The sequence below is a fragment of the Bombina bombina genome, chromosome 3 (genome assembly GCF_027579735.1).
Source record: "Bombina bombina isolate aBomBom1 chromosome 3, aBomBom1.pri, whole genome shotgun sequence".
Taxonomy (NCBI): domain Eukaryota; kingdom Metazoa; phylum Chordata; class Amphibia; order Anura; family Bombinatoridae; genus Bombina; species Bombina bombina.
The window spans coordinates 353,876,369-353,891,878 of NC_069501.1; the positions used below are offsets into that span (position 1 = coordinate 353,876,369).

General features: G+C 39.4%; 1 protein-coding gene across 1 annotated transcript; it reads left to right on the plus strand.

The window, feature by feature from the left end:
- Positions 1 to 12,996: 12,996 nt before the first annotated feature.
- On the plus strand, positions 12,997 to 15,216 carry MID1IP1 (MID1 interacting protein 1). Its single transcript, XM_053704628.1, has one exon. It carries the CDS (start codon positions 13,487 to 13,489, stop codon positions 13,937 to 13,939), a length of 453 nt encoding a protein of 150 aa, XP_053560603.1. The 5' UTR covers positions 12,997 to 13,486; the 3' UTR covers positions 13,940 to 15,216.
- The last annotated feature ends 294 nt before the right edge of the window (positions 15,217 to 15,510 follow it).

The following is a 15,510-nucleotide window of genomic DNA, read 5'->3' on the forward strand; positions in this document are numbered from 1 at the left end:
AGGGCAAAGCCTGACAGCACGAGGGAGAGTGTTCTGCAGTCTAGCATGAGAGAAGGTGATAGTTGCGGTTGCAAGGAGCAGGTCATTGTTGGATCTTAGTGGACGGGCTGGAGTATACTTGTGAATTAGAGAGAATAGGTAGAGGGGAGCGGCGTTGGTGAGAGTTTTGTATGTAAGGGTGAGAATTTTGAATTTGATTCTGCTGTGAATGGGGAGCCAATGAAGGGACTCACAGAGAGGTGCAGCAGATACAGATCAACGGGAAAGGTGGATCAGCCTGGCAGAGGCACTTAGGATGGATTGAAGGGGGAAGAGGCGGGAAAGAGGAAGGCCAGCGAGTAGGTTATTGCAGTAGTCAAGTCGGGAGATAAAAAGGGAGTGGATTAGTTGCTTTGTGGTGTCAGCGCTCAGAAAAGGGCGAATTTTGGAAATATTGCGTAGATGATTGTGGCAGGATGTAGAAAGTGATTGGATATGGGGGACGAAGGATAGGTTTGAGTCAAGTGTGACTCCGAGGCAGCGGACTTGGGGCGATGGGGAAATGGTGATGCCGTCAACAGGGATAGAGAAGTCAGAAGTCGGCATAGAGCTTGAGGGGGGATAAGAAGGAGCTCAGTCTTGGACATGTTAATCTTTAGGTGGTGAGAGGCCATCCAGGAAGAAATACCAGATAAGCAGTTGCTGACATGAGAGAGGACAGAGGGAGAGAGAGCAGGGGTGGAGAGGTATATCTGGGTGTCATCAGCATAGAGATGATATTTGAAGCCATAACTGTTGATAAGTTTACCCAGCGAAGAAGTATAGATGGAGAAGAGTAGAGGACCCAGAACAGATCCTTGAGGTACTCCAACATACAGAGGCATAGGAGAGGAGGAGTCGCCGGCAAATGACACAGAAAAATACCTGTGAGAAAGATAGGAGTGAATCCAGGAAAGAGCAGTGTCATAGAGGCCAAAAGAGCTAAGGGTCTGTAGGAGGAGGGGGTGGTCAACTGTGTCGAAGGCAGCTTAGAGGTCAAGTAAGATGAGTATAGAGTAGTGGCCAATATATTTAGCAGAGAGAAGATTGTTTGTGACCTTGGTAAGGGCAGTCTCAGTAGAGTGTTTTGGGCGGAATCCGGATTGCAGTGGATCAAGCAAGGAATTGGCAGACATGAAGTGGGTTAGGCGATTGTAAACTAGTTTTTCAAGGAGTTTTGATGTTAGTGGAAGCAGTGATATGGGGTGGTAGCTTTCAGGAGAATTAGGGTCGAGGGAGCGTTTTTTGAGTATGGGAGTGACTTTTGCGTGTTTGAAAGAAGATGGGAATGAGCCGGTAGAGAGAGATAGGTTGAAGATGTGGGTAAGAGCAGGAGTGAGGGTGGAAGATAGTGAGGGTATTAGATGGGAAGGGATAAGGTCCAGTGGGCAGGTAGTGAGGCGTGAGGAAGATAGTAAGGAAGAAACTTCATTCTCAGTGGCTGGATGGAAGATACAGAGGGTGGCAGAGGGAGTAATTGGGCCTGTTGTTGGAATATTGCAGGTTGGTGTTGGGATGTTGCTTCGGATAGTATGTGTTTTGTTTAAAAAGTAGTCTGCCAGGTCTTGAGAACTAAAGACAGGCGGGGTGGTGGAGCAGGTGGGTAGAGGAGAGAGTTAAAGGTGGAGAAGAGTCGTTTAGGGTTTGAGGAAAGAGTAGATATGAGAGAAGAGAAGTAAGTTTGCTTGGCTAAGTGAAGGGCGGAAGTGTATGAACGAAGAATAAACTTATAGTGTATGAAATCAGGTTCAGAGTGAGTTTTCCTCCAGACACGCTCAGCAGTACAGCATTTATATAAATATATATAAAGTCCCTATTTGTTATAAATAAATATATATGAAAATTCCCATTTGTCAGTGTTTGGTATTTTTCCTTAAATATAAGGTTCCTAGTATTTTCACAACTTCTATATTTTATACAGGTGATATTGATAAGTGGATACGTGTATATGTATATTTTACCCCTTCTTAATGTTTTCACTCTCTTTTCCACACTACCTTAAGTTTATCTGTTTAGATCCTGTTAATTATACATGTAACTTCTTGACCCCTTTTTCATTCCAATTTCGTGTTCTAAGAACCTTTATACTTCAAATGATTTAAATAGTTCCAAAGAATTTATTAGGCTATACATTCATTAAAAACATTCATTTAAAACATTCAATAAAAAACATATGTTCTTTTTAATTCTAAAATTGCTAAAAAAAAAAAAAAACCCACTGGTGTCTATTTTCAGAATGTATTCTAAGATACGAATTGTTCTAGTACTTCTTAGATGCTTATTTCTACTTCGCTAGACAATATCAACAATTGATAAGATACAATGTATATACAATATATACAATGGGTAGTGGTTAATATACAGATGGTTCTAGTACTTCTTAGATGTTTATTTCTACTTCGCTATACAATATAGACAATTGATATGATACAATGTATGTACAATATTATACAATTGCTAATCAGTAGTATATCAACCCGAAATGTTGGTAGATGATAAATGTACACCCTCCTTTTCAAAGCTATTTGAAATGTAACTCTCCTGGCAAATATTGAGAGTAGCGTTTTTTTATATTGCAGTGTTTTGAAATTGAAGTCTTATGTTCCCGTAATATAATTCAATATAGAGGAAGTTCTTTGTTTAGAAAACAGTATATCTGTGATAACTGATTAAGATATTAAAATCTTATTTACATATGGTTTTTTGACTGTTGTTTTTTTCCTTTTTTCTTATCCTCCGTTTTGGACCTTTGACCTTGATCTGCTTTTTCCTTTGGTACTGTTCCTGTACTTATACTGCCTGCTTTTATTTCCTTTGGCCTTGTATAGACTGTCTGCAACCTCCTTATCTGGGTCCTTGTGCTTTTCTTGACTGTGGGATTTCCTAATTTATCCTTTCCCCTGACCTTGGGACAACAAGATTTCTGTCCAGGCAATTGAAGTGATAGATGGGATCTCTCGGCAGGCCTTATAGGTGTTTCAAATAGTATTTAACTCCTTTACTGCATATTATGGCACATGGTCATCATCTGCACAATGCTTTTTGTTCAGATGATGACCGTGTGGTGTCATGAGGGGTGTATGGAGCACATTGTGCACCTCTCCTGTTGCTGATTAGTGGCTTTACATATACTGTACCTCTTGTCATTGGCTCACTATGTGTATTAAGCTAGCTCCCAGTAGCACAATACTGCTCCTTCAAAAAAGGATACCAAAAGAATAAAGGAAATGTGATAATAAGAGTAAAATGGAAAGTTGTTTAAAATGGTATGCTCTATCTGAATCATGAAAGCAAAAGTTATCTTTTCTATCCATTTAGATTAAATGTACATATATTTGAGTAGGAGCTCATTTCTGCTTATTTTGCTAACGTTTTCTATTAAAAATGTTTTGACTATGGAGTTTAGGAGAAAAACAGTATTCTTTACAGTTTTAATATAAAATGTGATTTATTTATTTTTTTGCTATAAAATTATCATGTCAGTTTATTTATATATATATGATAGATAGATAGATAGATAGATAGATAGATAGATAGATAGATGATATAATAACAGTATACTTTTAATCTGCTGGGTTTGCTGAAAAAAAAATATATATATACATTTTGTGGGTTTCTCTTGAAAAAAATAATTACAGTAATGTTCAAATTTGACCAGCATCTAAAAGCTCAAACCTAGCTCAGGACAGAGGTGTGAAATGTCTCAATAGCAAATGAGTTAAATATGACTTTTACTTCCTATTGATTCATTATACAGCATGAGTTTGTAAAAATAAAAAAATATCTATAATGTGCCTATACTCTTTTAATTTTCATTAAAAATATTATGTTTTAACTTACACAGAGGTTAACTTAAAAATAGTCACTGTACTTGCTATAACTCTTTTAATCTACTTTCAGGGGCCAGGCCTTAGTAAATTATAAGGCTTCAACAATGGCTTGTAGGCACACAACTGAATTACCTTTTAGGACAATAAATCATATCTTGTTTGACCTGTCCCTTCCACGTAAAATAACTGTTGTTTGCTTGCCAGACTTACATTTCTAAGACCAGTTTTAACCCCTTAAGCCAAATGGATTTAGGTACTATGTTGCACAGTAGTTTGCCCAGTGTACTGTGTACCTATGTCCAGCAGTCTGGCTCATGCTGCTGTCCCCCACTGTCAGCCCTGACTGCAGAAACTGCAGGCAGGGGCAGAAGGCATCTGGCTTCATATGGTAAGAATGAATCGATTGTTCTTCCTTTACTATATGAATGCAGATCGCTGATACATACAGTGACACTCTGTTTCACGGTTTGTATCGGCTTGTGGTGATGCCGTGGATGGTGTTGGAGGGAAGGAAGGAAGTGGGCAGGCAGCACATTGCGGGAGGATAGTATTTGATATGGGAGGTGGAGTGATGGGCCACTAGGCTACAGAAAATGGTTTTGACAGGGGGGAGGAGAGTCTTCTAAACAACGAATTAAAGGGCCATTATACACTCATTTTTTCTTTGCATAAATGTTTTGTAGATGATCTATTTATAAAGCCCATAAAGTTTTTTTTTTAAAAAAAATGTATAATTTTGCTTATTTTTAAATAACATTGCTCTGATTTTCAGACTCCTAACCAAGCCCCAAAGTTTTATTTGAATACTGTCAGCTACCTTCTCCAGCTTGCTCCTGTTTGTGTAAAGGGTCTTTTCATATGCAAAAGAAGGGGGAAGGGGGGAGTGTCTTATTTCCCACTTGCAGTGGGCTTTCCAACTGCCTTTTCAACAGAGCTAAACTGAAAGCTTCTAAGTACATTTTTAAACCATTTTATACTGGATTTTTATATCAGTATCTGTGCATCTTATTCGTTATATTAGTGTCTATTACATGCAGTTATATGAAAATGAGTATATACTGTCCCTTTAAATGTCAAGTTTAATGGTCCTTTAATATACTTTTTACCTCAAAGATTACATTGTATTTATGCTTCTGCAGACAACCTCCTTATCTCATATCTTTTTACAGACTTGCATTTCAGGCAATTAGTGCTGAGTCTTAAATTACTCCAGATGAGTGAGCACAATGTTATCTATATAGCACACATGAACAAACAGTACGTTATTAGCCATTCACAGCAAGACATGAGATAAGATGTGGATTACAGTGTCTTAAAAATCAATCTATAAGCCTATCTAGGTTTAGACTTTAACACAAAATACCAAGAGAAAAAAGCAAAGTGTATGATAAAAGTAAATTGGAAAGTGTGGCTAATTAGAGTCAGATATGTAAAATCAAAGCCGCAGGAGTGCACTCTAACTTCCAATTTCTACTGCCAGGGTGCATGCAGATTAATCCGCAATAAGAACAATATAAAGAACATGCGGCACTCGCTGGACTTAAATGGTGATATATTGTTCATATATTTATATATATATATATATACACACATACATATATATATATCTATATAAAATAAAAGGCCAAGTGTGTTTGTCCGAAGCTGTCATGCGCGGTAGAGACTGCGCGCGAGGACAAACACACTTGGCCTACCTCACCTGGCATCTGGCGTGGAGTGGGCATGGCCAGACGGGTGTGACGTGGGTGGGGCGTAAAGCGGGTGGGGTGTGACGAGGGCGGGCCCAGATGCGCCGTGAGAGATAGAGAGCTCTAAAGAGGGGGGGTAGAGAAAGCAGAAGAGGGGGGCTAAATAGAGGGGGAAATACAGCAAAAGAGAGGGGGAGAGAGCAAAAGTGTGGCATAGAGAGAGCAAAAGAGAGGGGGGAGAAAGAGCAAAAAGAGGGGGGGGGGGGAGAGAGAGAGCCAAAGAGAGGAAGAGAGACAGCAAGAGAGAGGGGAGAAAGAGCAGAAGAGGGGGAGAGAGAGCACAAAAGAGGGGTGGAGAGAGTACAAAAGAGGGGGAGAGAGAGCTCAAAAGAGAGGGGGGAGAGAGAGAGTGTCAAAGAGGGGGGAGAGAGAGCGTCAAAGAGGGGGAAAGATAGAGCTCAAGAGAGAGGGGAGAGAGAGTGCAAAAGAGAAGCGGGAGAGAGCGCAAAAGAGAAGGTTTGAGGAAGCGCAAAAGAGAGGGGGGAGAGAGCACTAAAGAGAGGGGGGAGGGAGTGCTAAAGAGAGGGGGAGAGAGAGCAAAATAGGGGGAGAGAGAAAGCAAAAGAGAGTGGGGGAGAGTGCAAAAGAGGGGGGAGAGAGAGCAAAAGAGAAGCGGGAGAGAGCGCAAAAGAGAAGGTTTGAGGGAGCGCAAAAGAGAGGGGGGGGAGAGAGCGCTAAAGAGAGGGGGGAGGGAGCGCTAAGGTGAGGGGGGAGAGAGAGCAAAATGGGGGGAGAGAGAAAGCAAAAGAGAGTGGGGCAGAGGGCAAAAGAGGGGGGAGAGAGAGCAAAAGAGGGGGGAGAGAGAGCAAAAGAGAGGGGGAGAGAGAACAAAAGAGGGGGAGAGGGCGCAAAAGAGGGGGGAGAGAGCACAAAAGAGGGGGAAGAGAGAGAGCAAAAGAGGGGGGAGAGAGAGCAAAAGAGAGGGGAAAGAGAGTAAAAGAGAGGGTGGAGAGAGCGCAAAAGAGAAGAGGGAGAGAGCACAAAAGAGAGGGGGAGAGAGCGCAAAAGAGGGGGGAAAGAGAGCAAAAGAGGGGGGATAGAGAGCAAAAGAGAGGGGAGAGAGCGCAAAAGAGGGGGGGAGAGAGAGCAAAAGAGAGGGGGAGAGAGAGCAAAAGAGGGGGAGAGGGCGCAAAAGAGGGGAGAGAGAGCGCAAGAGAGAGGGAAGAGAGAGAGCAAAAGATGGGGGAGAGAGAGCAAAAGAGTGGGGAAAGAGCACAAAAGAGAGGGGGAGAGAGAGAAAAAGAGAGGGAGAGGGCACAAAAAAGGGGGGAGAGAGCGCAAAAGAGGGGGAAGAGAGAGAGCAAAAGAGGGGGGAGAGAGCGCAAAAGAGAGGGGGGAGAGAGCGCAAAAGAGAAGGGAGAGAACGCAAAAGAGGGGGCAGGGCCGCCATCAGGGGGTGACAGGAGTGACTCCTGTCAGGGGCCCAATGGGCCAGGGGGGCCCCATGAGGCAAGAACAAAAAAAAATTATTTTTTTTTTAATTTTGGCAGAGACCAGTGGGTACTACAGTAGAGTGCTAATCTAGTATGGGAAATGTTATTACAAGGAGTAAAGTATTAGCATTTGAGAGGATTTCTGAGTATGCACTAATCCACTATGCACAGAGTGACACAGACTTGGCACTTTGTTTGTACAGTGTGTGCCTGAGTCAGACGGCTGATCACTTTCATTTGCAGAGGAGGTAGGACTTACTTAGCAAATGTTTTTTATTTCTTTGTGCAATTTCAGATTGTACCTTCAGTGTGGTAGTAGTTGTATGGTGGGGCCAGGGTTCCATAAAAACAATTTTTTTAGCAGCAGTGTATTTATGATTATTTGACAATGCTGTAGAAATTCTATGTTTAAACCCATGCAGAAATGTTTCCTCCTCAATAAACAAATGGTAGGTGCCCTTTTGGCAGATATGCATTTGTATATATATATATATATATATATATATATGTTTATATATATATATATATATATATATATATATATATATATATATATATATATATATATATATATATATATATGTATATATATATATATATATATATATATATATATATGTGTATATATATATATATATATATATATATATATATATATATATATATATATGTGTATATATATATATATATATATCATTCCAGTTTACTGCCCCTTTGTTTGAAATGAGACAGGTTAACTTAAAACTGTTCAGTTTATAATACAGCTGACTTAATTTTGAAATACATACCAACAAGCCTAAATCCTGCATTTAACCAGATCTAATGGTATGAGTACCACAGCTTATGGTTTCACCAAGACCATATAGAATACAGCATTTTCATAATCCATAAGTACAGCTGACAGATGGGAACATTTGTACACTATATTTGAAGTGGTGCTCTTGGTTGGGGAAAATGGGGGAAAAACAACCTTTTAAAAGTACTTTTCTTCATCTAGCCATCTACCCAGATCATTAATGTACAATTTTGAATTCACTGAATTATTTTTTGTTTACACATTTACAAATATGATTATTTAAAAAGTGATCTCTTAATGTTTGCAATTGTCTGTTCCTTTTTAGGACATTTTGACCTTACTACTGATTATTCACATCTTTCTACAGACTTTGAGACTACTGAGACCTTTATGGAAGTCACCAATCCACCATTTAACCTTTAACCCCTTAGTGACCAGAGCACTTTTCCATTTTCTGTCCGTTTGGGACCAAGGCTATTTTTACATTTTTGCGGTGTTTGTGTTTAGCTGTAATTTTCTTCTTACTCATTTACTGTACCCACACATATTATATACTGTTTTTCTCGCCATTAAATGGACTTTCTAAAGATACCATTATTTTCATCATATCTTATAATTTACTATAAAAAAAATGATAAAATATGAGGAAAAATGGAAAAAAAACTCACTTTTTCTAACTTTGACCCCCAAAATCTGTTACATATCTAAAACCACCAAAAAACACCCATGCTAAATAGTTTCTAAATTTTGTCCTGAGTTTAGAAATACCCAATGTTTACATGTTCTTTGCTTTTTTTGCAAGTTATAGGGCCATAAATACAAGTAGCACTTTGCTATTTCCAAACCATTTTTTTCCAAAATTAGCGCTAGTTACATTAGAACACTGATATCTTTCAGGAATACCTGAATATCCCTTGACATTTATATATTTTTTTTTAGTAGACATCCCAAAGTATTGATCTAGGCCAATTTTGGTATATTTCATGCCACCATTTCACCGCCAAATGCGATCAAATACAAAAAATTGTTCACTTTTTCACAAATTTTATTCACAAACTTTAGGTTTCTCACTGAAATTATTTACAAACAACTTGTGCAATTATGGCATAAATGGTTGTAAATTCTTCTCTGGGATCCCCTTTGTTCAGAAATAGCACACATATATGGCTTTGGCGTTGCTTTTTGGTAATTAGAAGGCCGCTAAATGCCACTGCGCACCACAAGTGTATCATGCCCAGCAGTTAAGGGGTTAATTAGGGAGCTTGTAGGGTTAATTTTAGCTTTAGTGTAGTGTAGTAGACAACCCCAAGTATTGATCTAGGCACATTTTGGTATATTTCATGCCACCATTTCACCGCCAAATGCGATCAAATTAAAAAAAACGTAAAATTTTTCACAATTTTAGGTTTCTCACTGAAATCATTTACAAACAGCTTGTGCAATTATGGCACAAATGGTTGTAAATGCTTGTCTGGGATCCCCTTTGTTCAGAAATAGCAGACATATATGACTTTGGCGTTGCTTTCTGGTAATTAGAAGGCCACTAAATCCTGTTGCGCCTCACACGTGTATTATGGCTAGCAGTGAAAGGGTTAATTAGGGAGTTTGTAGTGAGCTTGCAGGGTTAATTTTAGCTTTAGTGTAGAGATCAGCCTCCCATCTGACACATCCCACCCCCTGATCCCTCCCAAACAGCTCCCTTCCCTCCCCCACCCCACAATTGTCCCCGCCATCTTAAGTACTGGCAGAAAGTCTGCCAGTACTAAAATAAAAGGGTTTTAAAAAAAAAATGAATTTTTTTTTAGCATATTTACATATGCTACTGTGTAGGATCCCCCCCTTAGCCCCCAACCTCCCTGATCCCCCCCAAAACCGCTCTCTAACCCTCCCCTCTGCCTTATTGGGGGCCATCTTGGGTACTGGCAGCTGTCTGCCAGTACCCAGTTTACAATAAAAAGTGTTTTTTTTTCCTTTGTTTTTTTTTTTCTGTAGTGTAGCTTCCCCCCCCCCCACCCCCCACAGACAAACCCCCACCACCTTGCTGATTATTTTCATTTTCGATTTTTTTATCTTTTTATTGATATAATATTGGGCAGTGTAGCTTTTCCCACCCACTCCCTCCCCGTGCACGCGCCCGCCCCCACCCTCCCGTGCACGCGCGCGCGCGCCCGTGCGCGCCCCCAGCCACCCCCGCCCACGATCCCGCCCCCCCTTCACTTCCACAGGGCCATCGATGGCCGCCACCCGCCTCCCGGTCCGGCTCCCACCCACCAACACAGGGAGCAACCGATCTCCGGTGCAGAGAGGGCCACAGAGTGGCTCTCTCTGCACCGGATGGCTTAAAAATGTTATTGCAGGATGCCTCGATATCGAGGCATCACTGCAATAACCGGAAAGCAGCTGGAAGCGAGCAGGATCGCTTCCAGCTGCTTTCCACACTGAGGACGTGCAGGGTACGTTCTCAGGCATTAACTGCCTTTTTTCTGAGGACGTACCCTGCACGTCCTCAGTCGTTAAGGGGTTAAATGATTGTTTAGGCAGTTGTCATCATTTAGTTGGCATCTTCCTTTACAAAAAGATAATCAGAACTCCATATTTTGTTTTCTAAATCTCCTTTTTTTTTTTTTTTTTTTACAAAACTGTAGTCTACCTCATTACTTGTCAGGTCAATGTAATAAAGTGCTGAGTGTCTGTTTGGGTGTTTCTTTGCATGTCTGCTAGAGTGTCTATATGTGAATCCTTATGTGTGAGTGTGTGTGTGTGTGTGTGTTTCAGTCTATGAGTGTGTCTGTGTGTTTGTATGTTACTACCTTTACAACATTTCCAAGTTTAAATAGACACTTAAAGGGACAGTTTACTCAAAACATTTCTCCCCTTTAATTTGTTCCAAATGATCCACTTTACCTGCTGGAGTGTATTAAATTGTTTACAAGTAGCTCCTTTACCCTTATATTGGCATTTTAAATTGTTAATTTAGCATGTGGTATCCCCACCTATTCTGAAAGTTTGTGGCCGCGCGTACCAGCTATAGATAAGCTTTGTAAACACAGCCAGCAGAAGAAATTACACTCCCAGTGTGATAAAGCAGAGATAAGGTAATAAAATGTTGATTTTCCATTGTTCTCTCAAAGTACTGGTGAATGTTTTAAGGACAGATATAAGATAAAGAAGCAGGTATATGTGCACAATGTGATACAGTAATGAGATCTGATTATACCTACAAGCTCAACCCATTTTATTAGGTTGTGGCTTCAAAACACAAAATCAGAGCTTTAAATTAACACAAATAAGCCTTAAAAAGCTAATTTTCATACATTTTTTACTCTGCAGTTGGTAAAAAAAGCAATTGTAAACACATTAAGGGAAAATTATTTTACAGTATACTGGCCCTTTAAGAATAAAGTGCATATACGTTTTAGTCACTTGGTCAAAAATTGCACATGTCAAAGGGGGTGGGGGGGCTGATCAATGGTTAAGTCAGGGGCCCCAAAATTTCTAGTGGTGGCCCTGAGAGGGGGAGAGAGCGCAAAAGAGGGGAAGAGAGCGCAAAAGAGGGGGAGAGAGAGCAAAAGAGGGGGGACAGAGCGCAAAAGAGAGGGGAGAGAAAGCAAAAGAGGGGAGAGAGAAAGCAAAAGAGGTGCAGGGAAGGGGAGCGCAAAAGAGAGGGGGGAGGGGGAGGGAGCAAGGTTTGGAATAGCTGTACTTTATTGTCTAAAAAGCACATACTAATTGCTCCAAACATTGTGTCGCACTGCGTTGTGTATTGGAAGCTAGTTGCTACGGGAGTTAACAGGAGAGTGGAAAGGCGCTACACAAAAACAGCAAACATTTACAATGTAGCCTGAGCGATTTAAAATAAATTATCCCTGCAGCGCTCCATTCTAGCCACCCACGTGACGGCCTTTCCACGCAACACTCCTGCTACCAGGAACGCCAAGGAATCGGCGGGCACTATGAACAACACCGGTAAGGAAAGTTCTGATTGGATACTAAAGAATTTGGAGGCTGGTTGACGAGCTGCACTGCTATTGGTTAGGTTGGGGGTATGGCTGTGGGGTGATACCCTCGTGTCTTAAAATATCAGCTGTAGACAGTGAGCATGCGGAAGTCGTGGGAAGCTCGTGCATTGGTGGGATGTACCTCACTGTCAGGGAAACTAGAGGGTCATTGAGTTCGCTGTCTGGTTAGGGTGGTGCTTGAGTGTGAAGTAGTACAGAGCTTCACATTTTGTGCTACAGATAAGAGCTTTGTGCAACAATTATTACCTTTATAAGTTAAAGTTTGGAAACACGGAAGTTTTATTTAAGAAAGTTATTAAAAACCCTTTTCACTTCGTGGTTAACATATTTTACATATACCAAGTTTGTCAATTGACTCCTGTATTTTTATAATAATATTATTACACTTAATATACTTTTAAATATGTTTAATAGGAATACAGTACGTTTATATTTACCAAATAGCAAACTTGTATAATAAACTTATTTCAAAATTTACAACATAACGAAGATTTGCACTTTTGACATGGATTTGAAACAACTTTTAACAGTTAATTAATTACAAACTGAAAGCTGGTGTGATAGTTATCAGTATATCAATGGCAGATGCCTTACATGTAGTTGCATTGCCTAGTCTTGAGCTATTACCGATTATATATAAATCAGGTCTCCGAGCATTCAAGAGCCCCACATTAAAATTACACTCATTTACTTTAGGAAACTCGGGCACAAAGTCTAAACGTTCCACACCAAGTTATCCAAGTGCAACTGACTTTTTTACACAAACGATTCTCTGTATTATTATCAAAGCAATATAGGGTCATTTAATTACTATTAAAGTTAAACGTGTGGGAAAATGCAGAGAACTGCAGGGGCAAATTGAACAGTTAATCATGCATATATTAGTTTATATATAAGTAAATGTAAGATGTGCATTTAAGGACATGCATTTTCCGTGCTTTGTGCTTGAAATAGAAGTGCTGTGATCTCTCAATAAATATGCATTGATGTGGGCTGATAAGGCGCCTGCATGATGTAAGGAGCGTAGAGGTTTTCCCAGCAACAGACTGAGATCCGAGTCCTTACTGGGCAGCTTGACTCAGAAGTGAGGAGAGGAAAGAGGAGGAGGAGCTTGCTATGTAAGGCAGCCTGTGTTACTCGCGGTCATTCTGATCTCTAAACCGGCTTTATCCTGCTTTACTGCAGGGGTGGCACTTGCTGTTACACCTTTCTTTTCATGAGTATATATACTGGGACCTAAAGGAAGCCGGTTGACTGACTTGATGTGTAGAGTGGACAAACTACTCCCCAGTTTGCACAAGATCAGATACAATATCTATACGTGTTATATGGTGATCACTCTGCTAACACCACTCCTTTGTATTGTGCATGGATATTAGAATTGCATCTGTTGCCATAGGGAAGAGGAAGTGATGAGCTGAAAGAGGGCGATATAGAGCTAATCCAGATCCCTTGCAGAGAGTATTTGTGTAACTGATTACCAATCAGCAAAATACAAAGCATTGGAGACTCCTTGTTTCCAAGGAACAGACGTATTTTAGGGGTGTCTCACAGTATAACCCACGCACTTTGCTACTGCTTTGATCACAGCAGAAGAACTAATTACATACAATATTGTATCCTCCAACAGCTGATTGCGAAAATGATGCAAATTGTAGATACCTACAATCAAAAGTACTCCTTGTTCAATGCTATGAACAGATTCATTGGAGCTGTGAATAATATGGACCAAACTGTGATGGTCCCCAGCTTGCTGAGGGATGTACACTTGGAGATAGATGTGAAGGAAGAGGTCCGCAATGGGGCTGATAATTTCTTCTCTACGAGGGACATGCACAGCTACTACATTCTGCTGAAATCCATTAGGAATGACATTGAATGGGGTGTGCTGCAAGGGGAGGACAGAAAAAAAGATAAACTAAGCTCCTTGGACATCAGTAGGTTCGAAGATGCAGATGGAGAAGAAGACTTGGAAAAGGAATTTCACTTTCACCTTTGTGGACTACACACTGTTCTAAACAAGCTCACCAGAAAAGCTAACATCCTAACCAACAGATATAAAGAAGAAATTGGATTTGGAAGCTGGGGTCATTGATGGTGGTCGCTAATGCTATTAATATATATATATTTTTTATTGTATTTTTTGACTGTTTTTATTATTATTTTAATTATTATTTTCTATATCCTCTAAAATGTTGAGGGGCAGTGTGTGTGTGTTTAAAAATGGTGGTATAGTTGTACAAATGCTTATTATTAACATATACATATCTATGTAGTTTGCTGTGGCACAGTAATGGTTAAGTATAATGCATTATGCAAAGCGACCATTTCTGTTGTACAGTTAATTTCTGCAGTGGCTACATTTTCTGACTACTATGACTCTCATTTAGTTAAATGAACCAGATTATTGATTATACCATGGGAGGTCACATCTTTCTTTCTAGGGTATCACACAGAATTAATGTTGAGGATAGCAAGACTCCAGACTGTATATTGTGTCTATCCTTGAGCATAAACTCCATCTTGTTTTTTTAGTGACACATTTAGTGTAATATTGCCTATAATTACACATAATTTCATAACATTTTTATAAAATTGTATAACATTAATAAGCATAAAGAGATGTTAAATTTAAAAAATGCACCAAAGGTGTCCCAAAGGTTAACATATTTTAGTGAATTGGTTGTATATTCCCCTGGTCAATATGGCCAATAATATGTTGCAGCTAAGAGGTCAAATAATATAATGCATTTGCCATAGACGTTATCTAATTCAGGCAAAATGAAACCTGACTTAGACTGTACTGTAAATGAAACAAGTTTATGTGATGCTGTGGGTTAATTTTTCTGCAACTGGAAAAGAGGTTGGTAAATATTTCAAGGGCAGATACACTGGGTGTGGTGGTGGTTGTGGAAATGCTTGCTCAGATTGCATCACTCTTTCCTGTTATTGCACTACTTTTTTATAACAATGTATATAGGCAATGCTTATTTTGCACTGTTCTTCAAAAATGCCTTTTTTTTAATTTTATTTTGCTGAAAAAAACAATGACAATACTGTACTTTGTACTGCTTAAATATTCCTTTGTGTGATCCCAGGCAGATATTTTCATTGTCTGACAATGTATAATTGCATATGGGCTTACACAAAAAAATGCAAGTATATGAGGCTTTGCTTAAGCCAATGAAGATGAGAACATTCATAGCTTACAAACATATTACTGGAACTAAATGACACATCTGAATTGTTTAAATAAAGATGTTGAGAGGTTCCTTATGTGCAAAACTGAAAAAAATAAATACTTAAAAGCATTTTTTTTATTTGATGCATATTATATTTTAATAAACAATGCAAATTGTGTATTAACTACAATTTTCTGGTACTGGTTGATTTTATTTTCTTATTTCCACAATGTGCACATACACTTAATATGACTACTCTTTTGTTAAACATGTAATGTTATATTTTTATTTAGAAATTCCCTTCAGGGAGAGGCAAAGTCATTTCTTAATTTAAATATAAGTTGCAACTACTCTGACTGAAAATGTATGTTTACTAAAAGGAGTGTTAGTTTAATTGCACTAAGGGTGTAACTCGAAACACATACAATCTCCATTTGTTATCCAGGTTAAAGGCATTAGTCAATAATGCAATTAACTTTAACCA